Source organism: Petromyzon marinus, chromosome 36, assembly GCF_048934315.1.
Source record: "Petromyzon marinus isolate PM22_M1 ecotype Great Lakes invasive population chromosome 36, UKy_Petmar_22M1.pri1.0, whole genome shotgun sequence".
Taxonomy (NCBI): domain Eukaryota; kingdom Metazoa; phylum Chordata; class Hyperoartia; order Petromyzontiformes; family Petromyzontidae; genus Petromyzon; species Petromyzon marinus.
The window spans coordinates 1,557,352-1,584,177 of NC_133702.1; the positions used below are offsets into that span (position 1 = coordinate 1,557,352).

At 49.7% G+C, this 26,826-nt stretch overlaps 1 protein-coding gene across 15 annotated transcripts in view; it reads right to left on the bottom strand.

The window, feature by feature from the left end:
* LOC116949418 (forkhead box protein P1-like) overlaps nucleotides 1-26,826 on the bottom strand; it is a 432,818-nt gene that overhangs the window by 16,386 nt on the left and 389,606 nt on the right. For 12 of the 15 annotated variants that reach the window (XM_076072004.1, XM_076072003.1, XM_076072008.1 and 9 more), the window contains 5 exons: nucleotides 22,400-22,521; nucleotides 18,769-18,838; nucleotides 17,989-18,042; nucleotides 5,741-5,904; nucleotides 575-649 (listed from right to left, as the gene is read on the bottom strand). In XM_076072004.1, the coding sequence (XP_075928119.1) occupies nucleotides 575-649; nucleotides 5,741-5,904; nucleotides 17,989-18,042; nucleotides 18,769-18,838; nucleotides 22,400-22,521 (485 nt within the window). The remainder of the gene's footprint in view (nucleotides 1-574; nucleotides 650-5,740; nucleotides 5,905-17,988; nucleotides 18,043-18,768; nucleotides 18,839-22,399; nucleotides 22,522-26,826) is intronic. The other 3 variants (XM_076072007.1, XM_076072018.1, XM_076072017.1) reach the window with 2 other exon arrangements.

Here is a 26,826-nt window from a genome sequence, read left to right on the forward strand (position 1 = left end):
GGGGTTTGGATTCCAGGCAACTCAAAAGACCCGGGAATTTAATGGCAAAAAAATAAATATATTTTTTAAACCAGATATCTCAAATCCAAATCCTAATAAATATAACAATCACAATTAGATCTCCATCATCCCTATCGTGTCTCCATCTCTCTCTCTTCTCTCATCTAACTTTATTTACATCGCTTATCTCGCCACTGCTATTCATATCCCTTCTGTATCTCTTGTCACTTCACGAGGAGTTTATAAATTAAAAGCCCCCTCCTCCCTCCTCCCTCTCCAACCCCCCGTCTGCTCAAGAGCCCTCAATAGACCAGCACCACCACTGCTGACTGGATCTCTCGTCCCCCCACTCCCGCCTAACACTCTGCAAACCCCCCCCCCCCCCACTCCTCCCTAATTGCAAAACGTGACCCGTTCCCGTCTTTGCCGGCTCTCGTCCCTGTTTGTTCTACCGGTGCCGTGGACACGTGGTGAGTGCAGGGGCCGGGGCCACGCGGGGACCGTGGGGGGCGTGGGGGGGGGGGGGGTGACCGCGCGTCTCTAACCGGCGGCGGCGGGGTGGTTCTCAACGCACCTGTGTGCAGGCGCATGGCTCATAGGAGCCCAAGGTCCCCGTGGTTGGGGAGACTCCACCTCTGTCCAATTGAGACTACGGGGAGAGAGAACAAGAGCTGTGCCACCACGCATGCCTTTCGCTTCACACGCGCACACACAGGGACACGCGCGGCGGATATGGGGGGGGGGGGGGGGAGTGGGGCGAGGAAACACAAGGGGGCTTTAAGGGTGAGATCGGGGATCCATGGTGAGAACACCTTCGCTCTCGCTGACACTCATCCCCGCGGCTGACCGTGAAGTGACAGGCGGCCGCGAGCGTGCACGCACACGAAGGTGACCCCGTAACCCCCCCTCGCCTTGGGTTCAGCCGTAGATGCTGACTGTGCGAAGTGCCGTCATGAGTGAGCACCTCTCAAGACCAATCAGGCATAGCGAGGGCAAGGGAATGGCCAGGACCACGCACGTCCAAGCCACCGTTTGTCTCTCCATTGCCAATGTTGACCACATCACTGTTGACCACATCACTGCACCAGGTTTCTCTCGTTTTTGGAAGTCGAACCCAGGGTGGCCCAATGCAGGTTCGGACGTCGACTGTCACTGTGATTGAGTGCGGCCAGGGAGTTGAACCGCAGTTTGCTGGCTTTGTAGTGCGGTATGCAAACCGTTGCATCATACCAATGACACCCCCCCCCCCCCTCCTCTATAGCCTTGTACAGACTCGTGGGACAAGAGCTGCTGGCGAATCCCTCTTTGGTGCGGCCAACGTCATTCCTGGCCGGGTCATTGTCTCCCGCAGTGTCGGTGTTTACGCACCGCACCGGGCGCTCATTTAAAGTTTATTTGAAGTAGGGGAGGCTCGGGGCCGCTTCAGATATTCGCCGCTGATGTTGGACCCGGCCAGGAACGGGAACTCGGGTCGACCGATTTCATAAGCGTCAGGGCGCTAACCACCGCGCCGCCGCTCCCCGCTAAATTGTTCATGCGCTCGCACCGCTGCAATGACCACTGTGGAGGCCACATTTTTTCGTAATTTAACGATTAAATCACACACGTGGACGTATGAAAGAGGCTCTGCGCTGCGTGCGTATGAGACAGGGAGATCGAGTGTGTGTGTGTGTGTGTGCGAGGGTGCACGTGCTTATCGCACGTGTGCACAAAACCCAATGAATTAGCTAAATCAGACAATTGAATAACCAATGGAATAATTCCTTCTGCATCGCTTAATTTTGTTGAGTTAAACATATGGGAAAAGCACTTTACAAATGTTCCGCATTCTTATTATTATTGAGCAGCGATTTAAATGTCCCAAAGGGATAGTTTTGAAATGGTGCCTCTTTAAAGCCCAATACGTCTTGAGGAAAAAACAATAAAAAAAAACATTTAAATATCATGTTTGCGTAACTGTGGCCTGACCTGCGGTTCCTTTCTCTTCTAAAATTTGTTGAAATTCGCATAAGGGGCTTCCGCATCGAGCGCAATGTGCGTTCCCTCTCAAAGACGCCAACGCAGCCATTGCTCCTGTTCAGTACAGCCACTGCTCCTGATCAATACAGCACTGCTCCTGATCAGTACAGCCACTGCTCCTGATCAATACAGCACTGCTCCTGATCAGTACAGCCACTGCTCCTGACCAAAACAGTCACCGCTGCTGCTCGGCACAGCGGCAGTGTCAACGCTGCGCCGTGGACTCGGGCATCAACACCGCGGCGCTGCATTACGCGTGGCACTTGCCGAGGCCGTTTCACCGCGATGCCAAGTTTCAACATTTCGTGACGGGGCAAACCCCAATTTACGGTCAAACTAATTCCGTAACCGCGGAGTGAAGACCTCTGTGAACTGCGATTGACCTCTTACCCCCCACCCCGCCCCCCCATCTTCGCTCGCGTAATTACAGCGAAGTGACTGGTGTCTTACTGCGTAGGGTCAGCGTCTAATTAGCCGCTCAGCAATGTCTTAATTTCCCTGCCGCTTGAGGTAGGGTAGCTGGGGCCATGCCTCTGGCATCAGCGTGGGTGACGCCACGGCTGAGCTGGGGGCAGTTGTTAGCTGAGTAACGCGCCACTCACTCTGGTGGTGGAAAGGAATCGTAATGCTTCCCCTGACCCCAGCTCCCACTCATTCTATAATCGATTTGAGGAAGTATCTATCCGTGGCGAGATGTTAACGACCTCGTCTGGTACACAGGAAGTCATGGGTTCGATCCCGAGCCTGACGCCTGGATATTTTTTAGTTTGCGTGCTCTCCCTCGTGGTGGCTTGGATTTTCTCTATGTTCTCCAGTTCTCCCCTCCATATTCAGAAACATGCATTTAGAATATTTGGCTGTTATGAATCTGGACATCTAGCTTCATACCTCATTGGATTCCTCCAGTATAAATAAAGATTCTGATAAATTTCCACGTGATAAGCCATTTACTTCATTGGCCTATCATTTGTGACCAGGTCGCGTTTGAAAAAGAGGTATACAGCTCAGTGGGCCTTACCTGATAAAATTTAAATAGTTTAGTTTTAGTTTAGTTTTGCTACACACTGTGCCAATTGCCCACATTTGCCAACCCTTCCATTCGTAGTTAACACACTCATACGCTAATGCGGCGTGGGGAACCGTACACGTCATTAAAGCATTCAGCGCTGTAAAATGTGACCGGAGCAGAGCAGGGCCTTGCGGACTCTCAAGAGGTGCCTAGTTAGTCCCAGAAGAAACTTATTTTCACTCAGAAATTCTGCGGAATGTATCGTACAATGCGATGCAGCCCATTTCACCTTCATGACCCTAACTTGGCCGTTTTAACGTCTTCCATACTTGAGTGCAATATTACAAAATTCAATGCAGCAGCTCCACTTGGCAGATTCTCTCTCGTAACTCAGACCCCTTCCGCTCACGTTGAACTAATTGTTTTGGTGATGTTGCTGGAGATGCTGGTGCTGCTGCTGCTGCACTAGCACAATCAACAAGATAACTCAACAATGCAGTCGTCAATAACACCGTGTGGCCTTAACAGGAAACATATATAACAGGAGACATGTTGGGCAATGACATTCTTCATTTATGTGCCATGGAGAAGGGTCATAGCCAAAACGTCGTCTGTTTTATATTTTTACTGTTAAGGCCACAGTGTTACGGACGAATGTATTGAATTATTTTGTTAATCACACTGTACACAATATCACTTCTGAATTGCACTCAGAATATATTTAAGTCTTCGTCCATTTTTCCTTTTCAGTTGTGCAGCATGATTACTTGTTTTTGAAATTGGCATTCAATGGCTACATGAAGAAAATAAATTAATGGAAAAATCTCTTGAGGCCAGACTCAAGTAAGGCATAATTCACATGGTAAGCGGAGGGTCGGGTCTATGCCAGTAAGATCGACAGTTCACCAGCATTGATTCAAGGAAGCCTGACTGCTGATGAGACACTGTGTGTCAAAACCGGTCGAAAGTTTGCTTGTCTTGAAACAACACTGCTGAAATCACGCATGTCTCAGAAGGCCGAGCGGCCGAAGGGTTGTGTGAGAAATTATTTAGAAAAAAATTACGCGGAGAGACGGATATGTGAAGGGCACGTACTCTCGCGTATTAACGTTGAGCACGTTTCGTGCGGGTGGTAATGTTTTATTCCCATAACGTGAGTGGAGATTGAGATGTCCTCGTCAACGCGAGGAAACGTGAAGCTCATAGTCCTGGGCAATGTTTTTCATACGATGGACGCGTGCTTGGAAACTATCAATTCTAAAGACGCACGATTATCTGGTGTTTTGGAATTTGGCGAATCTCTGATCTTGCACACCTGGGGTTACCGCATGCCAAGTGTCCTTTCTTGTTTTCACCGTTTCGCAATCCAAGTAAATTCTTCCAAATCCAGTGAACCTCACACTTCCACCGCTGCTTCACGTTGATGGTGAGTGGCTGAGATTACATTGCACCGTAGCGATGCTTAAGGTGATAATAAATTGTAACACAACGCACAGTGCAATGTTATACAATACAACGCACAGTGTAATGTAATATAATAGAATGCAAAGTATAATGTAATATAATAGAATGCACAGTATAATACAATGCAATCTAATACAAAAACTACCAAGTGGCATCATCATACACAATGCAATGCTAAGTGGTGGACTGAAATGCAATGCATTGCAATGCAATACAATGCAAGGTGTTGGAAAGGTAATACAATAAAGTGCAATGTAATACAAGGGAATGCAAAAACAGTGTCAAATGTAAGACAGTGTTACGCAACACAACCTGTGCAATGTAACACAGTACAATGCATGCTTCACAATAGATTATTGGGTCAGATCGTGTTGTGCTGTACACCCTCCTCCACTTCACAATGAATGAAGTTGTTGCTGTAGAGAAATCCGCCCACATTGAACAATTGGATACAAGACGTTTCGCTGGTGGTTACAGCCAACATCATCAGGCAGCTGTTCCGAATTGTGATAACGTCCGCCAGTCGTGGGCTTTAAGTAGGTGGCTGTGCGATGTCATCAACGTGCAGCCACAAGGGAGTTAGGGAGTTGATAACTCGCGGTTAATGTACTCTAAAAATGACAATGCGATGGTCGATTACAATAAATCCTGTTGCATAGCTTGGTGTAAATACTGGCGTTCGGATATCTAAAAACACCAAACAGACACCAATTAGGAGGCATCGTGCCTGCGTAAGCACACTTGCTCGCGGGGAAAAAAAACCCCGCGAACAAATATGCTTAGATAATGTACGCAGTCCTGGAAACGGATTACAAACCTGTCAACCCCTTATCAGTGCCCTCTAGCTTATTACAGACCAATTCAGACCTTATTGGTAACCCCGTGCCTTGAAAATCTCAACGTTCATCCTACAAAGTCCCATCACAAGTGAGAAACACAAACAAATAGACGCATTTTGTTGGCCCGTATGGAAACGGCTGTACGCCGTATGGACCTGAAACTCAATTTCCCTGTACAAGAATACGGGCTGAACCGTGTGTGTCGACAGCTATGGGGTTGGCCTGCACCAGAGGCAGCCTCTGGCACGGCCTCGTGTGACCAGCGCCGGGACCGAGGCTCGCTAAAAGGCGAGCAGCACAAGGCCGATGCACGAAGCGTCAACAGCTCGGGCCGAGCGGGCGCGCGTGCGAAACCGCGTTCAGACGCGCGGAGAACGCGACGGCGTTGCGTGCTCAACGCGGGGCTCACAGCGCGTGTGGGGGCGAGTGGCCGGCGCTGCTGCCGCTGCCGTTGCTGCTCGCGTGCTCCAGGAGACCGTTGAGCTCCTCGTGGCTCGCCATGAGCGCCGCCGCCGCCGTCACCGGGTTCCCCAGCCCGCCCAGCAGGGGCAGGTTCGTCTCCGCCAGCGCCGCCTGCACACAGCGCGGACAACGGCGACGGCGCACCGCCACAGGCGCCACCGACCCCCAAACACAATGGAGCCTTGGACACTCGCGAGGGGGGGGGGGGGGGGCGAGCTGTGACGCGACGCTCGATGACACCGACGCCGTCAATTTTCCGTGGCTGGGAATCAAACTTAGGTGTTTTTAGGTGCGGTGGTTGCAGCGCGCGCACACGCGCCCGCCAAAACACGCGCCAGCGGACTGCCACCCCCCCCCCCCACCCCTTCTTTTAAGCGTAGCCCCCTAATCCTGCCTCGGCTGCTCAGTTGAGGTGCATGGCTCACTCTCAGATCACTTTAATTTAGGAGTTCACAATGGCACTGCTTCTCATGCACAAGGACAAAGATCACCGGGAAAGCCTTTAACAGACTGTTGGGGCAAGTGCTGTCAGCGTGCAGCCCACATGAAGGCCGCCATGGCGACTGAAGAGTGGTGGTGTGGCCAGAAGCATGCCCGGCTGTATTTGTCTCTCCAGTGCTGATGTTTACAATTTTTTTTATTATTTCACCAGGTAAGGTGCACTGAGCTATGTAGCTCTTTCAGAAGCGACCAGGCCACAAATGACAGCTCAACAAAGTGGCGTATCACGTGGAAATGTATAGCGGCCAAACACTCTAAAGGCATGGACCTGGATAGATTCACACGACCACGGGGAAAGAGACACACAAACTCCAAATATACAGCAGCAGGCGTCAGGGTTGGAATTGAACCAGCCGCCTCCTGCATACCAGGCGAGGTAGTTAACATCTCGCCACCGTGGCACCTGACAGAGCCAATCAAATCAAGGAGTCACGTCGTGGGCAGATGGGCCAAATGACTCTCTTTACAGTATCAGCAAAACAAGAGGAGTGTTGAAAAACAAAGGGACATTTTGACATTGTTTAAAAATACGTTTTTCTCGGGAGACAATAGCCTGCCATAAGGTGCCAAAGGTCAAGGTGCAGCGCAGCTCTGTACCTAATTGATCATGCCACCACTGGCAGAAAGGCCTCAACTACAGGGTGATTTGGCCTACTCTTCCATATTGCTAGAATGTCTGGCAGAAGGTAGGAGTACCCACACAAAGATTCTGATTCTTGATAGGTATTTAATTAATCTTTTACCGGCCGCGGCAGGGGGTCAAACCGGCGACCTCTGGATTGCAAGCCCAGTGTGCTAGCCATTCCACCATCCCTATCCTCTGCGATACGAATGTGGAATTTCTACCGCGTGCCTGGGCTGCCAATGGAAATGCGTACTTGCCCGAGCCCAATGAAGCACAAGACACTTGTACACGATAATTATCGTTTCCGGGACCGAGAAACTGCCGTGATGCATGCCACTATCAGCAGCAATCCCGTTACGTTGGGTATTGGACGCGATACCTGCAGGTATCCACCGTGCCCTACTTAGCAGCCCTCCCAAAGCACTTGTTTATTTTAGTCGCTGCTAATTGGGACGACTTGGTTGGTTCAAGAGGGCAACCAGGACCTTCAAGGATTTTGGAAACCCGCGCCGCTCAGTTTCACGCGATCATCGTGCGTCCACGGGCGGGGAAGGCTTCGGGCCGCGCTCCGAACCCAAGGGGCCAAAGCAGTCTTCCACGACGCCTTCTTGCATTAGGGCCAGCGAAACGACAGACTGTCCCTTCAAGCCAAAGCGTGAATTATTAAGGAGCACGCGTTTGCTCTCAGCGAGTTTACCCGTGGCACCGGGGAGGTACGCTGCACGCTGGTCATTCAGACGGAGAGATTTATTTTGTACCTTTAATTTTATTCTTTATTTTGAGTTTAACCGCTGCTGCCGTTGTCGTGAGACGAACGACGGAGGCCCTTCTGGAATTCCCGCGGCTGTCAGAGCCTCGCGTCATGGCCAGGGAATGGGCCCGGGAGAGCAGGGTCGATTTAGTTGACAACATGAGTGAAGAACACTATTCGTCAACAATGACCGTGGGTGGGTGGACGGATATCGTCAAGCGGCTAAATTAACGCTGCCTGTACGATGACAGCGCCTTAACACGCCTCTCTCACCAAATACTCGATGGTGCTCATTCATACCCTGTCAGTAATTTCTAATATTATGAATGATTAGAGCACAATGTCAAATTTTGTCGATGAATATTGATTCTTACGTTAACGACAAACACACCAAATTGCATGCGTGCAAGACCAAATGCTTTGTTATTCGTGTTTAAGCTCAAAAGATCCCTCCAGCCACTAGAGGCTGCTACATGCACCAAAAAATATATTTAACAAAAAACATTCTTGAATTTAATTGTGTGCCTAAATCATAATTTATTGCATCACGGGTGCAGTTAATCTCTGCAGCCTTAGCAGTAATTAAAAATTGACCTGAGACCATTCCATTAGGAGCCTATGGCCACCAACATGCATGCTTGTCCACCGTTCTCTAGCCAGTGCTTTAATTGGCACTCTGCACGGAGTGATCACTTTAGGCTAAGTCAACCCAAGGGAGATGTTTCGTCCATGTTCTAATACCAGTTGCGACTGGTGCCAACTCTGAGGGTCAACAAAAAACAATAACCCCGGACATATCCTGGGAAGAATAACATGTCACAATGTCAGAAGATGGGAGACGTGCATATATATACATTGTCTTGAGTGGCGCATCGTGATACAACTACAACTGGAATGTTGCGGGAAGACTTACAAATTTCCCAGGACAGATGCCTCAACAACAGAACGATTATGGCAACACCAGGACACCTTTCATCTAGCACACCAGAGGCAAGGGTTGGTGGATCACGCACACATTCATGAAACTTCCTACACGTGGGTGTCGGGGTTTCCATCTCCTGGCTTGCCAGGGTACGATAGCAGTACAGCAAGTGGGCTAATCTACATCTGTACGGGGATGGAGTGTTGCCCCGCTCGCACGTGTGGGTTCTCTCTGGGTTCTCCGCTTTACCCGCATGTGTATACACACTCACGAGTGCAGTTGGTCAAACATCCCAACATAGCAGGACCACAGAGCTTGGACATTTGTTTGCACTGGTCCTGGATGCCTTTCCCCCGCTCGTCTGGGCTTTCCCGCGCCTCTGTGCAAAAATAACGCAATTTGCATGAACGACGCTATACAAAACGAACTATTATAATTAAATAAAATATGACTGTTGTTGTTATGATCACTGGGAACTGAACCGGGTTCTCCAGGACCGTTACCGCCACTACACCGCGATCGTCTGAGTAATCTTCAACCGTGGTGAAACGTGAAAATGAAGCGATGCCATTATCTCGTGCGGCATGCTAAACAACAGGGGTGGAAGTTTTGATAGCGCGTGTTTCTTTTTTACATTCTGGCGGTCCGGTGTGAATCGTTTCCCCACCAGTACCGTAATCCGCTGTGATGCAACAGCAGCCGCTGCCAATAATCGCAATTATGAAAACACTTTTCACTCCGCGCAGCCTATGAATATTCACATCACGCTGAGCACTTGTCATGCCCCTGCAATTATGTATTTGCGCAACGCTGATTAAACGAGCGTCGCTCTAGATAATGCCTGAAAAGAAACACCCATTACGAAGTCGACAGTGACGCTGGCATGACTTTAAATTTACAAGTTCAATTTTTTTTAACTTTTTCTCATGAGAAGAAACATCCGTCACGATGTGAATTGAGCCAAAGGGACATTCAGGAAAGCGTTTGGGGCTTACTCTGGTTGAAGCAAGCCCTGATCCTGCTGACGATACACTGCATGTCACACAAAGAGTGTTGTGTGTATTAAACCAATGCTGCTGAAAAACATCATTCCCAGAAGGGCGTCCTGCCAATGGAATGTGCAATTAACTTTATTTATTTTTTATGTGAAGAGACTATTTTGGAAAGGAGGTGTATTGTTTATTAAGCCGGGCGGTGGTGGCTACGCACGCGTCCTGCAGTCCAACACTGTGGAGGCAGTCAGAGTTAGTAAATCACCGCACATGTTTTGAAACTCCCTTCCCGTGGCCGTTGTGGTGGTGGTGGTATACTCTTAGTTTGCCAGGAGAATGCGGAACAGCAACAAATGTAGATTCCACCTGTTCCATCTATGTGAAATACAGTATTGCCCCCTCTCGAATGGGGTTCGAACTCGTGACCTTGTGACCGTGAGTCAAGTGCTTCCCGACCCACAACTGCACTCAGCCAGATCGACGCGACTGAAGGGTGTGACATCCATCGTGAAAATGGAAGTGTCTTGTTGTTGTTGTTCGGGAAAAATGGAAGTGTGTTGTCGTTGTTGTTCGGGAAAAATGGAAGTGTGTTGTTGTTGTTGTTGTTCGGGAAAAATGGAAGTGTGTTGTTGTTGTTGTTGTTCGGAAAAAATGGAAGTGTGTTGTTGTTGTTCAGGAAAAATGGAAGTGTGTTGTTGTTGTTCGGGAAAAATGGAAGTGTGTTGTCGTTGTTGTTGTTGTTCGGGAAAAATGGAAGTGTGTTGTTGTTGTTGTTCGGGAAAAATGGAAGTGTGTTGTTGTTCGGGAAAAATGGAAGTGTGTTGTTGTTGTTGTTCGGGAAAAATGGAAGTGTGTTGTTGTTGTTGTTCGGGAAAAATGGAAGTGTGTTGTTGTTGTTGTTGTTGTTTGGGAAAAATGGAAGTGTGTTGTCGTTGTTGTTGTTGTTCGGGAAAAATGGAAGTGTGTTGTTGTTGTTGTTCGGGAAAAATGGAAGTGTGTTGTTGTTGTTCGGCGAAAAATAGAAGTGTGTTGCCGTTGTTGTTGTTGTTCGGGAAAAATGGAAGTGTGTTGTTGTTGTTCAGGAAAAATGGAAGTGTCTTGTTGTTATTGTTCGGGAAAAATGGAAGTGTCTTGTTGTTATTGTTCGGGAAAAATGGAAGTGTGTTGTTGTTGTTGTTCGGGAAAAATGGAAGTGTGTTGTTGTTGTTCGGGAAAAATGGAAGGAACCGGAAAGAGAGGAGAATGGCTCTGTGACGACATCGCGAGATTGGTGGCAGGAAGATGTGCACTAAGTGAGGATGTTGGTACGAGAGACAGAGGTAAGTGGAAACAAATGACAAAATGTGCAGTGGACACCTATAAAAACTACTAAAAATGATTTTATATTTGACCAGGTAAGGCCCACTGAGCTATGTAGCTCTTTTTCAGAAGCTATCTGGCCACAAATTATAGCTCAACGAAGTGGCTTATCACGTGGAAATGTGTAGCAGTCAAATACTCTGAACGCGTGTTGATTTTAAATGTGGAGGGAAAATCGTAGGACCCGGAAACGGTGAGAGACACACGCAAACTCCAAATATACAGGTGTCAGGGCTGGGATCGACACCACGACCCCATGTCTACCAGGCAAGGCATCTAACATCTCGCCACCGCGGCACCCACGGTGGTGAGATCTACGAGCTATCTGCCCATGGACTGCGATTATGCCCTTGAAAGGTCAGCGTGACTTCAACAGCGATCGAGCCAGACATCGATCCGAGGGCCCGGGAGGACCGCGACCAATCGGCGCCGATCGGCCCAGGAGCGAGTCCGGGAGAAGCCAGCAGTGGATTGACCGTAGCCGATGATGACGGCAGCGTTAACGATGAATGGTGGGAGCGTAAGTATTCACGTGCGCTTATCTTTAGCTGCCAAGGCAGTCGACGTGTGGCTGTGTTCACGCACGAACTCGCCCATGCAGGGCACCGAGTGTAGCGCACTAGAATGGGGCATGTCACGTCGCTCGTAGGGACGCCAAGCGGAGTGAAGCAGCAACGCTCCAAACAGCGGTGCAGAGGTGAAATCATCGCCTGCGTGGACAAGGCCACGGCTTAGCAGCGGATCGAGAATGGTTTTCCTCATCACAGTTATCATTAGCCATGTTCAATCCACTGCTGGATGAAGGCCTCCCCAAGGTACCGCCGCCTATAATGATCCCGCAACGTAATCATCCGACGAGCACCCTGCACGTCAACTGATTTCATCGCTCCGTCTCCTCAGTGGATGCCCCTCGGACTGACAATGGCTTAATGTTCCGTAAATACAGGATCCTCTCGTCTAAATATAATTAAGGAATCCATTTAATCCCGCGGGGATGTGACTAATATCGCGTGATTGCAATTATTTAATGAATTATAATTCTATTTGAGCGTAATCTTAACTGTGCATTTGGTGTTTGTTCATTGGGAAAAAAAAATATTTAATTCATTTATATGGGGCACATTGTAAGAGGAATATTTAATTAATAGCGAATTTGCATAACACATTAAGGAAGACGAATATTTCATGCACTCCTGCTGCCCAGCTCATTGTTGTGAGTGCCAAAGCAAGCTATTCACTCTCACCCGGCGCACAATGGAGTTTCCAACTATTCACTCTAATACATTATCATCAATAATAACAATGGATTGAATCCTGGGCACAGCCTTCACGGAACACGTCAATTGTCTGCAAATTAACTGCAGTGATAACGGTCGTGATGTACAACGGCTAAACAGAGCTTTTTCACCCTCGGTAAATAAACAAAAGCGATAGAGGCGCAGACCCCGCAATGCCTCGCTCACGCCGCTGCTGGCGGAAGGGCCTCCACTAGAGGGAGCTCCAGGTGTTTGGCCTACGCTTCCACGCTGACCAGACGTCTTGGAAGAGCTGGGAGTGCCCACGCTTTGCCCTGCCACGCGCGACCTGCCGGTCCACCGACTGACTGCGGTCGTCCCCAATTCAGACTGCCGGGAGGCCGCAGAGGCAGTCGTTTCGACCACCGCGAGTCGAGGCAGTACAGGAAGCAGGCTGCCGAGCTCTGCGCACACGGTGGATGTTGGGGCGCTTTCCCACTCGCAAGCGGGGGGCAGCGTTCTCGGAGTGGTGTCTCAAAAAACACTTGGCCAGGTATCGCACAAAGCAAACGCAGGACCCTCCTGAGAAGACGCGGAGGGGCTCGAGACTCTGCGCGGCTGCCCACAATTAAAATAAAGGGGTATTGTTTAGCACCGCATAGCGGGGCCGAGACGATACACAGTGTGATGGGGCGTTGCGCTGACCACGCCGCTTCCAAACTTTGGCTACAAATTTAATCAGAGCGCTCCGCGCGCGATGAAATTTTCAGGACCGCGCTTTCATTTGCGTGAAAATGTCATGGTGGCCCACCACTCTTCAATCAGGAGCATCATCATAAACAGGAGCTGTCATGGGGCACGTAATGGCCAAAAGCGTTGGGGTCACTGAAGAATGCCTAATGCCCCACATGCAATACTCCGTGCGCTGCACACATTCATGTTACCGCATGCGTGTGTGTGTGTGTGTGCTAGCTATCCACCCCCTCGTGTGCTGTTCCGGCCTTCATAGGTGCTACTAACAGCACTCAACAGTCTGTTAAGGCTATACGGGGGATCTTTGTCTATGTATGTTGGTGAATTTCATCCTAGGTGCCCACTTTGACACCGCCATTCGTGGTCTTCGCATGCGGAGGACTGCACGTGCGGTTATTTCAGCTGACAATTTATTTGTCAGTGTGCCTGAGATGCTGCTACAACCACCGATTAAAACCAAAAAAACATTGGTAACGGGGACGAGACTTTTAATTGAAGATAAAATAGAGATAACGGATGCTCTTAAGAATGTTCTATGAGTGTTCCAAAGCCGTTTTTCACATTCCGTCATTACGTCTTTGTATCTGTCTGTTTGTTTGGACAAAGAAATTTCGGTTATTAAAGAAAGTAGGACGGTGATCTTTGTGTCAACGTGGAGCTGGTGACGTGGGGATGTGTGCTCACGAGTCCGTTTGGCTACATACACTATGTACACACATTACAGAGTGAGGCATCAGTTGAAACACATTGACCTCGCAATCAGGCGGTTTGCGAGTTCAAATCCTGGTTGGGGTTCGACTCTTATCTTGTTTTATGTTTATAGAGTGCCTTAAGGCAAGGCGCTTTACAGGGTTTAGAAAAGCGGTAACAAAACTAGAGTGTTGTAGTAATAGGTTTTTACCCTGTTAACTGGCAACAAAACTGACACCTTTATACAAGGAATCATGTCTGCATTAACCACAGCACTTGCGGTCAAAATGCAAACAAAAATACAACTCTGATAATGAATGCACTGTCCTTGAAATTGATTGGTCCACACCCGAGACAGCTTTTCTTAGAGCCTAGTCTCACATGGCGTTGGACCAGTGCGTTGTCTTTGAGTTGTGCGCCTTTTGGCGTCATCTGGTCCAACGCCATGTGAGACTGAGCTCTAAGAAAAGCTGTCTCGGGTGTGGTCCAATCAATTTCAAGGACAGTGCATTCATTATCAGAGTTGTCTTTTTGTTTGCAATTTTGACCGCAAGTGTTGTGGTTAATGCAAACATGATCCCTTGTATAAAGGTGTCAGTTTTGTTGCCAGTTAAAAGGGTAAAAACCTATTACTATATCTTGCTACTGGCAAAGGAGGCCTCATAAGGTAAAAATAGAATGATTTAGATGGCAGGGGCCCATCAGTATCCCACCACCAGGGTCTATAAATTAAGTACCGATTTGTGAAAAGCTAAACAAAATTTTCCACGAAGAAACTCATCAACTCCATATAAATGTGGAATTCACAAAATTGGCTGAGCTAAACTAGTTTATACAATATATATTTTTTTAAATAATATTACCCCAGGTCTCCCTTTCAAAAGATACGTGATGTTTGTTGGCTCTTGCCTGTTCTAAATAAAGCCACGGCTCCTGCCACACGTTTGTAAATATTGTGAGATACGACAGTCCTTGGACGTTGTGTTGACTCTGCAACAACCGAGGGTTCAAAGAGTCTCAGAATATTTGGAATGATATAGCACAAGATAAATAAACGTTATTAAGGAAGAAAACGATGGCATCAGCAGCATTGGCCGTGATGACCTCTGGACCTTGACTTAGCAATGTCCCACTCTTGGTTCGGAATATCTATAGGGAGAGTGGCGGCGCAGGAGTTAGTGCACTGTGCAATGAATCCTGCGAGGTGAATTTGATTTCCTGGCCACTGTTGAGCTAACATCGGCGATGAATGTCATCTGAACCAGCTCTGCCCCCCCCATTCTCAAAATCTGCATTGACCATCGTGGTGAAGTATGGTCAAACAACCATGACTGACAATGGTGTGGGGGAGGCCTTCATCCAGCAGTGGAATTGACAACGGACTGCAATTAATTATACAAATAGTTAACCGATTGTTTGTATGAACGCAACTTAATTCACACAGATTCGTAACGTTCTACTCCATTAAACAGAACGAAGATACATTCTAGATTTGAAGTTTTCGTGACTGCAAGGATTCATACTCTTTGGTTTTTTCGGTAAAGTAACGTAGGTAACTTTAGTTGTTTTCATTTATTTTAATTTTATTATTTTTACCGAAAAAAAACAAAGAGTACAACGAAAATACGTTTCTTCAAACGTATTAATTGGGAATAATATAAATCGTTCGTTTGATTTGTGCAGTGGAATATACAACGTAGATAATCCGTAAGGAGCAATGTGATTTCAATAGTGCACAGGGTTTCTCGTTAATAATTAAGCACCGATAGTGTCACAAGGACCACGAGGCACCACATCACCTACATAATTATCCCTCCGCTATATTTAGATGAAAAGGGAATGGGTAATAATAGAACCGCTGGCTTTAGAACATTTAGAACAATTTTTTGGTCTGTCTTTTGGCGTATCGCTAATGTAACCGAGCCGTGATTGCGTTCATAAATAATGCCCATTTTCGTTTAAGGGGTATGACATTTTACGGACGATAATGTCCTTAATGAAATGGAACGCCGTACACATCAACGTACAAAGTGACACAAACATACACACGCACCAACATACGTGCATCATACATTCACTCACACATCCTTGACAAATGTTGAAACGTAGTGCTGTTAGCGAGCACCTATCATGGCCAGCATGGCCCATGCAGGGATGTTATAGCCACCGCTATGCCTGGTGACCTGTGTCTTCCTAATACTGATGATAATTTACCACGCACTAATGCAAAGTTCACGTAAGTGTGACTTTACCGCCTGATGTTGTGCAAGGCCAGGGATCGAACCTGGCTCATGGGATCATATCGCAATGTGTGAACCACTGCACCACCACTCCCCACACAAACAAAAACGAAGACAAAATCCCCGGTATAGTCGACACAGGCAGCTGGGGACAGTGCTGTCAGTGAGTAGCGCCTACGAAGGCTGGCACGGTCGACAAGGGGTTAGGAGGCCAGCACCACGCCCTCGCCCCGTTGGTTTCCCCGGTGCTGACGTTTACGCACCGCCACATCAAGTACTCGCTTAACGCTCAATCGGCCTATAGGAGAGGCCCAGGACCTGTTCAGATATTGGTCACTGATGTTGATAGTGAGTGGGAATCGAACTCGGGGTGCCGGGTTCGAAGCATGGTGTCTGCAAACCGCTACGTCACCGCACACTACACCCACGCTAAACGTACACAAAATAAAATCAATGCCAACGGGAAGGCTACTAACTGATCTAACAGTCATGCCAGACTGAGTACGCACACAGTGCCCCTCTTTAAGCTTAAAGTGTGCGGCATCAATCGGAATCATGTTTGCATATGAGCGGTGCGTGGGCTCGGGGAAGGCTCTCGCTCGCTCCGAACGAGTGAACGAGTTCCGCCGCTCAGACGCAGCTCGCGCCTCCGCTTTGCGATGCCGTTGGGTGGCGCATTTAAGCACCCGCGGCCGCACAACCGAGCGTTCCCGCTGCGGAGCAGACAAAAGGCTCTCTTCCTTTTTCCGACGGCTATTTGGGGCGGGCGCCTATTAATGCCGGCGCAGAACGCGTGCCGCCGCCGCCGCCGCGTTGGTCTCCCCGCCGGGCGTTGGCGCTCACGCAATGCACCGGTGCTGGCAGATTGTGGCAGCTGGGCATTAGGATCGCACGCCTTTTTGTTACTTTTACTCCGACTACAGTATCTTGGAAAAAAAAAAACCTCTCAATCAACCGCGCACGCCAAGGTGAGCGTCTCAATCGCTCCTTGGCTCCCGCTACTCTTCAACAGCACCATCGCCGCCGACGTTCACAAATTCCTGTGATTGCTTCCTTCCTCCTGATAGATCCTGCAGTTGCATAAAAGCAGCAATTTGCTCTCCAAACTCCAGACTTAAAGTTTACTCCTTTCTGGCATCAGTTGTCCTACTTTGTCCTGTGTGCGGTATCCTGCTCTTCCTCCATACCACACACATCCCACGTTCTACTCTCAACTTCCACGTTGCCCATCCTTATCTCCTCGAGGAATGCCGGGCATCTCTAAGAATTATTAGCCTGTATCCAACATTCAGGAAGCTTCCTTAAAGGTTGCTCTGCAACTTCCCTATCTCAATATTCTCATTTCCCATCGATAACACGTGTGCTCAAGCTCCAAGAGGGATATCATTCCTTGTTACGTCTCCACATCCACGTGAACAATGGCCAGAGTTCAACCCTATTAGTGGCCCTCGAACATTTTAACATGCTTTCGCGACCAATATTATTTATAATAAAAGTATTTTTTCGTGGCTAAATCACGTAAATTGAAATGTGTCGTTAACCCACACCAATTTTTGTTCCGTAAACAAAACATTCCAATGAGTAACTACTTCAGCACACCGGTGTGTTGGAGAGTAAGCCCACAGCATTTACAAAAAAACCCTTTATTATGGCCCTGAGACATTGTCGCAAATTACCAACGGCGGTGGCACTTTTAAAAAAATATAAATTCGTGTTTTAATCACCCGCCCACATGGCACTGAGACAGTACAACAGGTGCGTTCGAGTGTCATCCCCTCGATTATGTGGGCATTCTCCAGGCACTCTGGTTCACAACAAGGACTTGTCAAACATCCCTCACATTACCCTCCTGAAAACAGAACCATGGTACCCAGTGAGAATTTACCGCATTAATAAAGACGTGGTATCATTTCTATCTGGACGAATTGTAACGGTTCCCAGTTTTTAATCATTCGTGATTTTCATACTTTGAGGACAGCATTAAGACTAGGGCGGAGTGGTGGCACGGCGGTTAGCGCACTGTGTTTTGCACCCCATTCATCAACCCGAGTTCGATTTCCAGCCACAGTGGTGAATGTTATCTGAACCGTTTGCTTTTGGCCCACCCGGACGCCAACCCGTACTGACCAGCATGGTGAAGTATGGTCCAACAACCCCATGACTGACACAGCATTGGGAGGCCTTCATTCAGCAGTGGATTGACAAAGGGTTGTAAGGTATTAGTCTTGTTGTCGACGTTATACTGATCAAACTTGTTGTCGTTGTTACTACTGGTCAAACTTTAACCACGAGAGAACCCACTAAGATGCGCATCTGTTTTTAAGGGACACCCGCGTGTTATTTTTGTTTTAAGAAATGGCAGGATGCTTCGTGGACACAATGTTCATTCAAGATGGTGAAATTTCATCTGCTTGTTAAGTGGTCTGTAAAAAACGTTATCGACAGTGATGCTGATGATGATGACGATGCTTTACACTCTGTGTGATGGTTTTTCGACCTGCCTTTAACCATTGGTGCTCTTTTGAACCAGGTATCCCTTGAAAAAGAGATTTCTAGTCTCAATGGGCTCTCACCTGGTGTTAATAAAATATAAATGATGACGATACTACTGCGTAGGCTTTTGCGCTTTTGTGTTTGTGCTGCAGAGATCTCCGACGGGTTTTCGGGTTGAACTGCGTGTTGTTGCTCGGCACGATGTCCGACGTTTCGCTCCACAAGTTGGGGGAAGCTTCTTACTCACCTCTACCAGGAGGAAATATATTCAGTTCTTGAAGAAGCTTCCGGAGCGAAAAACGTCGGACATCATGCTGAGCAACACGCGGTACGACCCAAAGAACACGCGGGAGAGCTTTTTTTTAAGATGATGCTGCTGAAGATGACCTGACGTTGCTGGATGTAACAACTGACCTGCAAACTGGCATTTAACGCAGCTCCATATCCCAGTCCGGTCTGCATAGATTTCACGAGTGAAGGGCTCCTGCACCAGAGACGTGCACACAGACACACAAACAAACACGGACGGAGATCGCACTCTGTAAATCAACCGAGGCCGCGTCCGAACGAGCGACGCGTTCCGACGCACACGCACAGGAAGGGGCGCGATGGGAGTAAAAGTGCGGGAGCTTTATTAGGGGCGCACGCTCTTTAGATGCACATCGGCGCGATTGAACAGAGCCGGGCGATCGTTTGTGCTTTTCATTATCGCCGCCTGACACGCGGCGCGCACATTCATCTTGGAACGCCGCCGTTGTAAATTTGACAGGTGCATTAAATCCAATTGCATTTTTACAATCTGACAAGTAAATATGCAGTTTGTGCCATTGCGGGCTGGGAGGGGCGGCAATTATTTATTTCTTTCCCTAACAAAACGCAGGCGGCACTTGTGGCGCACACACGCACACGCACACACGCACGCGCATGCACACACGCACACGCACGCACACACACACACACACGCACGCACACACACGCACACACGCACGCACGCACACACACGCACACACGCACGCACGCACGCGCACACGCACACACGCACGCACACACACACACACACACACGCACGCACACACACGCACACGCGCACACGCACACACACACGCACACACACACACACACACACGCACGCACACACACGCACACACGCACGCGCACACACGCACGCACACACACGCACGCACGCGCACGCACACACACACACACGCACACACACACGCACACACACACACGCACGCACGCGCACGCACACACACACACACGCACACACATGCACGCACGCACACACACACACACGCACACACGCACACACACATACACACACACACGCACACACACACACACGCACGCACGCACGTACGTGTGTGTGTGCCTGCGTGTGTGTGCCGGGGAACGAGGGGGGGCAGGGGAGCTGGGTGGGGGGGGGTAAAAGGCGCGCATTGAGAGCCGAGCGACGCGCGCTCAGGGGCCGCGTGCCGTTGGCGGCCCGTCCCTGGAAGTAATCCGACACTCGCTCGAGCAATTGATTTTGATTGCAGAAATATTAATACGCGGCTGTACGAAATTAAGTGGGAACACGCTCTCGGGACACCCACGAATTGCCTTGTTAATAAACACCCAGAGCTCCGCGAGAGCATAGGAATCATCCGGGGAATAAATAAACTGCACCGCGTGTGAACAAACACGGTGCGAAGCACCCACGTGAACGAGCGCGCTCGTCTTAGCCGCGACAAAGACCGCCGCGGGCTCAGGCGTGTGGCCCGGTGTGGCTGGCACCGTGCGCCCCGAGCCACCTTTGTCTCCCCCCAGTGCTGATGTCAATACGCGTCAGGGAGCATCAATGTTAAGCCGAGTCGACTCGATGGGAGGTACTGGCCAGGTTCAGATGCCAAGCGACGCACGTGTTGTTGATTACGGACAGGAATTGTACCGGGGCGAGTGGAGATCGGTGCAGTGGGTGTTGTAGCGCCACACCGCCGCTCCCACACCCACACAAACATAAATGCAATGTGGATGCGCACACGTGGAAATAAGACGCATTTCATCGGGGTGGTTTTAAATCGAATACGATTGAATATCAGTAACGCGTGCATCGCACGGTTGTATACGTTTAGCCGGTGTCATAGATTGTATATAGATTCCATGAGCAAATTTAAGTACAAAGACGTATTCGGGGAAAACGTAAAATTTTCTGTATTCTTTCTTAAGTGTTTAGGCAGTTAAATTTCGATTTAAAGCTTTCGTGACTGCAGTGATTCATATTCTTGGTTCTTTCGGTAAAGTCACGTTGAAGGGAAACAATAAAATATATATGTAAAACAATAAAATTCTCACGACGTTTCGACTGCAACACAAACAGTCATCATCAGGTGTCCCGCAGGAATTGGCGTTGTGTACAAAGACAACGATCCCCCCATGTAGTCTTAACGGACTGTTGGGGCAAGTTTTGTTAGCGAGCAGCACCTATGAAGGCCGGCACGGCACGCGAGGGACGGGTGGGTAGCCAAAACACCACGCCTTTGTCTCCCTAGTGGCGATGTTCACACATCGCAGCAGTTACTCGTTCGAGGTTGAGTTGACCTAGGGGAGGCCCAGGACCAGTTCAAATAATCATCACTGGTGTTGGCTGTGATCGGGGATCGAACCTTGGTCGCCAGGTTCGTAGGAGCAATGCGCAAACTGCAACAACGACCGATCCCAATCACATTGTATACACATAAACACATGCATGCTCTTCGCCCTTCGTTACAGCGCCGTTCTGTGTGTGTCTCTCATTTATCAGGATTCTTTCATTAAGTTGGTCTTTTATATTGATGTACGTTGATCTTCTTTGTTCCTATACGCAGCCAACAGCAGTAAATCGGAGGTGCGTGGGAACGACAGCAAACTAAACACAAAAAGCAACTCGAAAGAAATTCGTTTTAAATATATATTTGAACGCGCATAGCTCCAGTGGTTTCCTAATATCGGAAGAGTGTTCCAGACGGCCGCAGAATGGCATCTGAAAGCGCGCGATGCAGTGACAAAAGTCGCTGTCACCATTCGCGCAAAAGCTACACAAAATAGATGAATGACTCGCTCGGTCAGACAACTTCTACATCGCCACTCTCACCGTCTTCCAAGATCCTCCATAGACACACCCCTACATACCTCTCCCCTCTCATCTCACTCTACTCCCCTCACTCCACTCCCCTCCACTCACTCTCCTGCCTCTCCCTCTCATCTCACTCTACTCCCCTCCACGCACTCTCCTGCCTCTCCCCTCTCATCTCACTCTACTCCCCTCCACTCACTGTCCTGCCTCTCCCCTCTCATCTCACTCTAGTCTCCTCTGCTCTAGCGATTGATCGCTCCTTCTTCTCCACTGCTCCAATTGTTGAGAGCCGCGTTCCCCCAGCCCTCCGTACCATCACCTCTCTGCCGCAATTTATTGCAGGACCATGTCCAGGCTCGAGGACTTCCTCGATTCCTATTTGTCGAGGCTTCCACATTGCCACTGACCCTGCCCACCCAGCAGTGCACTCCACACTTGGCCTCTCGGCAGGTAGCGTGCAGTGGGGTAAACTGTGGGCACTCCCCACATCTTCCCAAGACATTTGGCCATCGTGGAAGAGTAGGCCAAACATAGGCGCTTGAGGTCCCTCTCGAGCTCCCTCCTTGTTGAGGTCCTTCTGCCAGGTAAGGCCCCACTGAGCTCTATAGGTCTTTTTAAGCTTTTCTAGAAGCGACCTGGCTTTCACAAATGATAGCCCAAAGAAATGTCTGACCATGTGGACTGTATAGCGGCCAAATACTCTAAACGCGTGATGTGGATTCTAAATGTGGAGGGAAAAACCGGAGGACCCGGAGAAAAATCCACGCGACCACGGGGAGAGAGAGAGACGCAAACTCCAAATATGCATCAGGCGTCAAGGGTCGGGATCGAAACCCACAAACTCCTGCATACCAGGCGAGGTAGTTAACATCTCGCCACTGTGACACCCCCCTCCCGGTGAGTGGGATACTGGGGGGGATGATGGGCAGTGACGCTGCGCCCCCCACTTACCCGGTCATTTTCTGCGGCCGTCGCTTCTGAAACTCCATCTCGTCCACGGTCCACACGGCGCCCTTCACGTTCTCCACTCGCACGAAGCACTTGTGCAGGCTCAGGTTGTGGCGCACGGCGTTCTGCAAGGCAAGCGCCACCACCGCTGGGCACGCGTCCACCACACGCTCCTGCCGGCGGTTGCCGCGGTACAGCCATAATACTACGATCGTCAAAGCCATCGTCGTCATCATCACACTCGGTCTTTGTCAATACACCGCCATCCCTCACAATGCTGCGAAGTGACAAGCTACCAAACACCGCCCAACACCTGCCCACGAGCTGCGAATCCGGCGACCTGAGTTCGATCCCAAATATCGCAATCTGCCCTGGGCCACTCCAAGGTCGACTAAGCCTCAAATGAGTACCTGGTTTGGTGTGTCAACATCGCCACTGGGGAGATAAAGGCGGACGAGCGTGGTGCTGGCCATCCACCCCCTCATGTACCGTCCTGGCCTGAATGGGTGCTCGCTATCAGCACTTGCCCCAACAGAATGTTAAGGCTATACGGGGTTTTTTGTCTTTGTATAACGAGGTAGGGAAGACGGTTTATTTTAGAATCAGCTGGAGAGCCATCTAGGACGGCGTTCTTCATCGCAAGGCCCCCACAGGCCACTGGCGGTCCCCCTGGTGGCCTTTAGCACGGCCCCTGACGTGTGGCCCCTGACGATACAAAGAGAGTGACAACACTCCCCACCACCACCGTCAAAGGAAGAAGGTGGTGTGGGTATGTCACCGAAAAACAATACACGTAACGATATAATGAAAAAATAAATTAAAAGATGAATAAATGCAGACAATGTAAACTGGCACAGGTTTTAAAAAAAAGTTGGGCGATAGAAACCCTTCAACATCGAGTAAAATACAAACATGAGTTGCACAATAATACCATTTACATAAAAATAGCCCCTGCAGTCGGCCGTATTATTTATCAGCCTCCACAACAAATGCATTTGTGAATCTCACAGCTGTTCAATCCGCGATAATAAATAATTAAATGCTTCAGATTCTTGATTGCCTCGGGAGTGATTCAATTTTGTGATATAGGAATTAATGAGAAGAGCATGACCGCTTGGGGATCCCAATGGCACGGCCCGGTGGCACAGCAGTTGGAACGGTGCGGGTTTCTTAACCGCCTCCCCTCGGACCCCCCCCCCACCCCCACCCCCAACACACGCACCGCCTCTGCGCACCCGGCATTATAAGTGGGTTCATTGCAGTTAGTCAATCAACAGGTCACGCGTGGTGGGGTAAAGTTTGAGTATTCCACCTCTTTCACGATGTCTGGCCTCTCCACATTTCCCTTTAGTCGAGGCCCTTCTGCCAGCGGTGGCGTAAGCAAGGCATTGCAGGGCTGCGTATTTACCTTGCCATTCGCTATGAGCGCTACAGGAACGAAAAGGCAAAATCATTCCACGTGACTCCGAAGTTTCTTCTCGGGTGCTCGGGCCTTCACGGCAGGCCCTTGGCTGCCAAAGTCTCCATCCTCCACCTCCCCTCCTGTCCTCTGCCCTCGTCTTCATTCCCGAAATCGCCCCCTCTTCCTCAGCTCCCCCAGCATCACAATCCCTGGCCTTCCTCTCATTCTCTTCCCTTCCCTTCTACATTGTATGGATGCATAAACGTCCAACTTCTTTCGCACCATACATAGCCAACTGCGCTAATCGGGGGTGTGGGGGAAAGGACAACAAACTAAACGCAAAAATCCCTTCTGAATAAATTAGTTTTCAATCTAAAATTGGCTCCAGTGACTCCCTAATATCGGAAGGAAGAGCGTTTATCATCATTAAAGCGTCCCCTCTAAAGGACGCGTCCATCCCAGTTCCTCTCTCTCCTTCTGATGAGGCCCATCATCGTTCTTCTCTCGTTGACGCCTTTCAAGATGTATTAATTGGAATTCTCTCTGGCCAGCTGAGGTATCACTGGAATAGCTGCAGTATTTACCATTAAATGTGCGTATTGACAAACGTTCTATATGCTGCTGGAACGCGACAATATTTGGAACCAAACGACAGTTTTGCGAGGTTTTTTCGATAGATTTAGCAACTGTGTGATTCAGATTCAGCAACTCCGTTACGCTCTGCAAATTATAAATCCATTACGTTTTTACAACCGATCCATCCGTCTGTTACCGGCATTAATTAGTCGACCGCAATATCGAAGCCCTTGGCTATCTGAAGGATGTGATATTTATTTTTTTAAATCTGGGAACAACCCGAACAAATCGTCAAACTTCGTGCTCGACAAAGCAGCGCTGGGCGCGAGGAATTCTGCGCGCGAGAGAGCAAGAAGCGGCGGGGGGGGGGATGGCAGACGCACGGCGTTGTCTCCTTATCTCACGAACACCTTCGTCAAAACGGGCTCCTTCCCTTCCCAGCGCACGCTCCCCCCACCACACCGCATCTTCCCACCGCACGCTCGACCCGCCACACCGCATCTTCCCAGCGCACGCTCCCCGGGCCACACCGCATCTTCCTACCGCACGCTCACCCACCACACCGCATCTTCCCACCGCATGCTCCCCCCGACACACCGCATCTTCCCACCGCACGCTCCACCCGCCACACCGCATCTTCCTACCGCATGCTCCACCCACCACACCGCATCTTCCCACCGCATGCTCCCCCCGACACACCGCATCTTCCCAGCGCACGCTCCACCCACCACACCGCATCTTCCCAGCGCACGCTCCACCCACCACACCGCATCTTCCCACCGCACGCTCACCCACCACACCGCATCTTCCTACCGCACGCTCCACCCACCACACCGCATCTTCCCACCGCACGCTCCACCCGCCACACCGCATCTTCCTACCGCACGCTCCACCCACCACACCGCATCTTCCCACCGCACGCTCACCCACCACACCGCATCTTCCTACCGCACGCTCCACCCGCCACACCGCATCTTCCCAGCGCGACGCTCCCCGGGCCACACCGCATCTTCCCAGCGCACGCTCCACCCACCACACCGCATCTTCCCACCGCACGCTCCACCCACCACACCGCATCTTCCCAGCGCGACGCCGCCGCTGCTGCCGTGTATCTGGCCTCGCATGGTAACGACGCAGACTTGGGGGGGGGGGGGGGTGTCCATCTTTGATCTGCTCAGCTTGCCAAAATGACCTGTCTGGGGATTACAGTGCTTAACCGTTGATAAGAGCTTGTAATCTGGACTGCGGGCCAGGCTTAGCGTCATAAGCAATATACCATGCGCGGCTTAGCGTCTGACCTGGGAGAGAAACCAGACGCTGACCTTGCTTCAATAGCTCAAGGATATTCATTTGCATATAATATTTCATGAAACCTTTCAATATGCCACTTACAACCTGTGTAGGCTGCTTTGATGGGGGATGGAGCAGTGGGGGTGGTGCAGAGATGAGTGGGGGGAGCTGGTGGGGGGGGGGCTGGTGGGGGGGGCGAAGCGACGTTCACAAAGATTGCAGCAAACCTTTTCTCTTCGACTACCTCCCCCACCACACCCCACCCCTCCCCCCCCAAAGCCACCACCAACCACTGCATGGCCCTCCTTCTCCTAATGCCACACGATGCACGCGATGACACGTACAGTGTCTGCGTGCCATTCAACGGCAGCACTCAAACACACCGTGCCACCTTTCCCGCAATCATTTGCATATGTCAAGTTACCCCTTGGCTGCAAGCAAAAGTCTAACAAGGAAATAAATAAAGAAATATATATATACGAGTGAGGCTGAGTGGTTATTGCGTCTGACCTGGGTGTGAGTGACTTGATTGATCTGCTTGCCTGAGGCTTCTCCTGGTGACGAGCCCCATGCAAATGAGAGTCAGCTCACGGCCACTCGCGTTATTGCATATGCAAGTGGTGTGGCCGGGCCTCGAGATTCACGGAGCCAAAATGTGGCCAGAAGACTTGGCCCTGGAGAACATTGGCACCTCTGAACCAAAAGTGAAAATTCCATATTACCATGGAGAGCCACATGTCCCTCCGCACAATCCAACAAACCGCTGATCTACCAGTGACGTCGTATTAATTTTAACGATTTCGGAGAGATGCTTGGCTGGATCGACCACTAACGATGTGGTTAATTTCTTAAAACATTTACATACTTGATTGCCAATTAGCGATGCAATTTGTGAAATTACCATCTTAATATAATGTACTTTCAGAGACTGAATGATACATCACCGGTCATGAATGGAAACCTCTGCGATTTGATGAGAGGCAATATAATTTATTTCAACCAGACGAGGGGGGCCTTGGGAGACACTCTCTGTTTCGCGTGGGAGCCTCGGGGGTAAAGAGGCGTAGGGAAAACAATGCGAGGTGAAATTCGGTACAAAATAACCACCGCCATGAATGAACCTACACATGTCAATAAACTAAACTATTTTTTTTTATTTTAC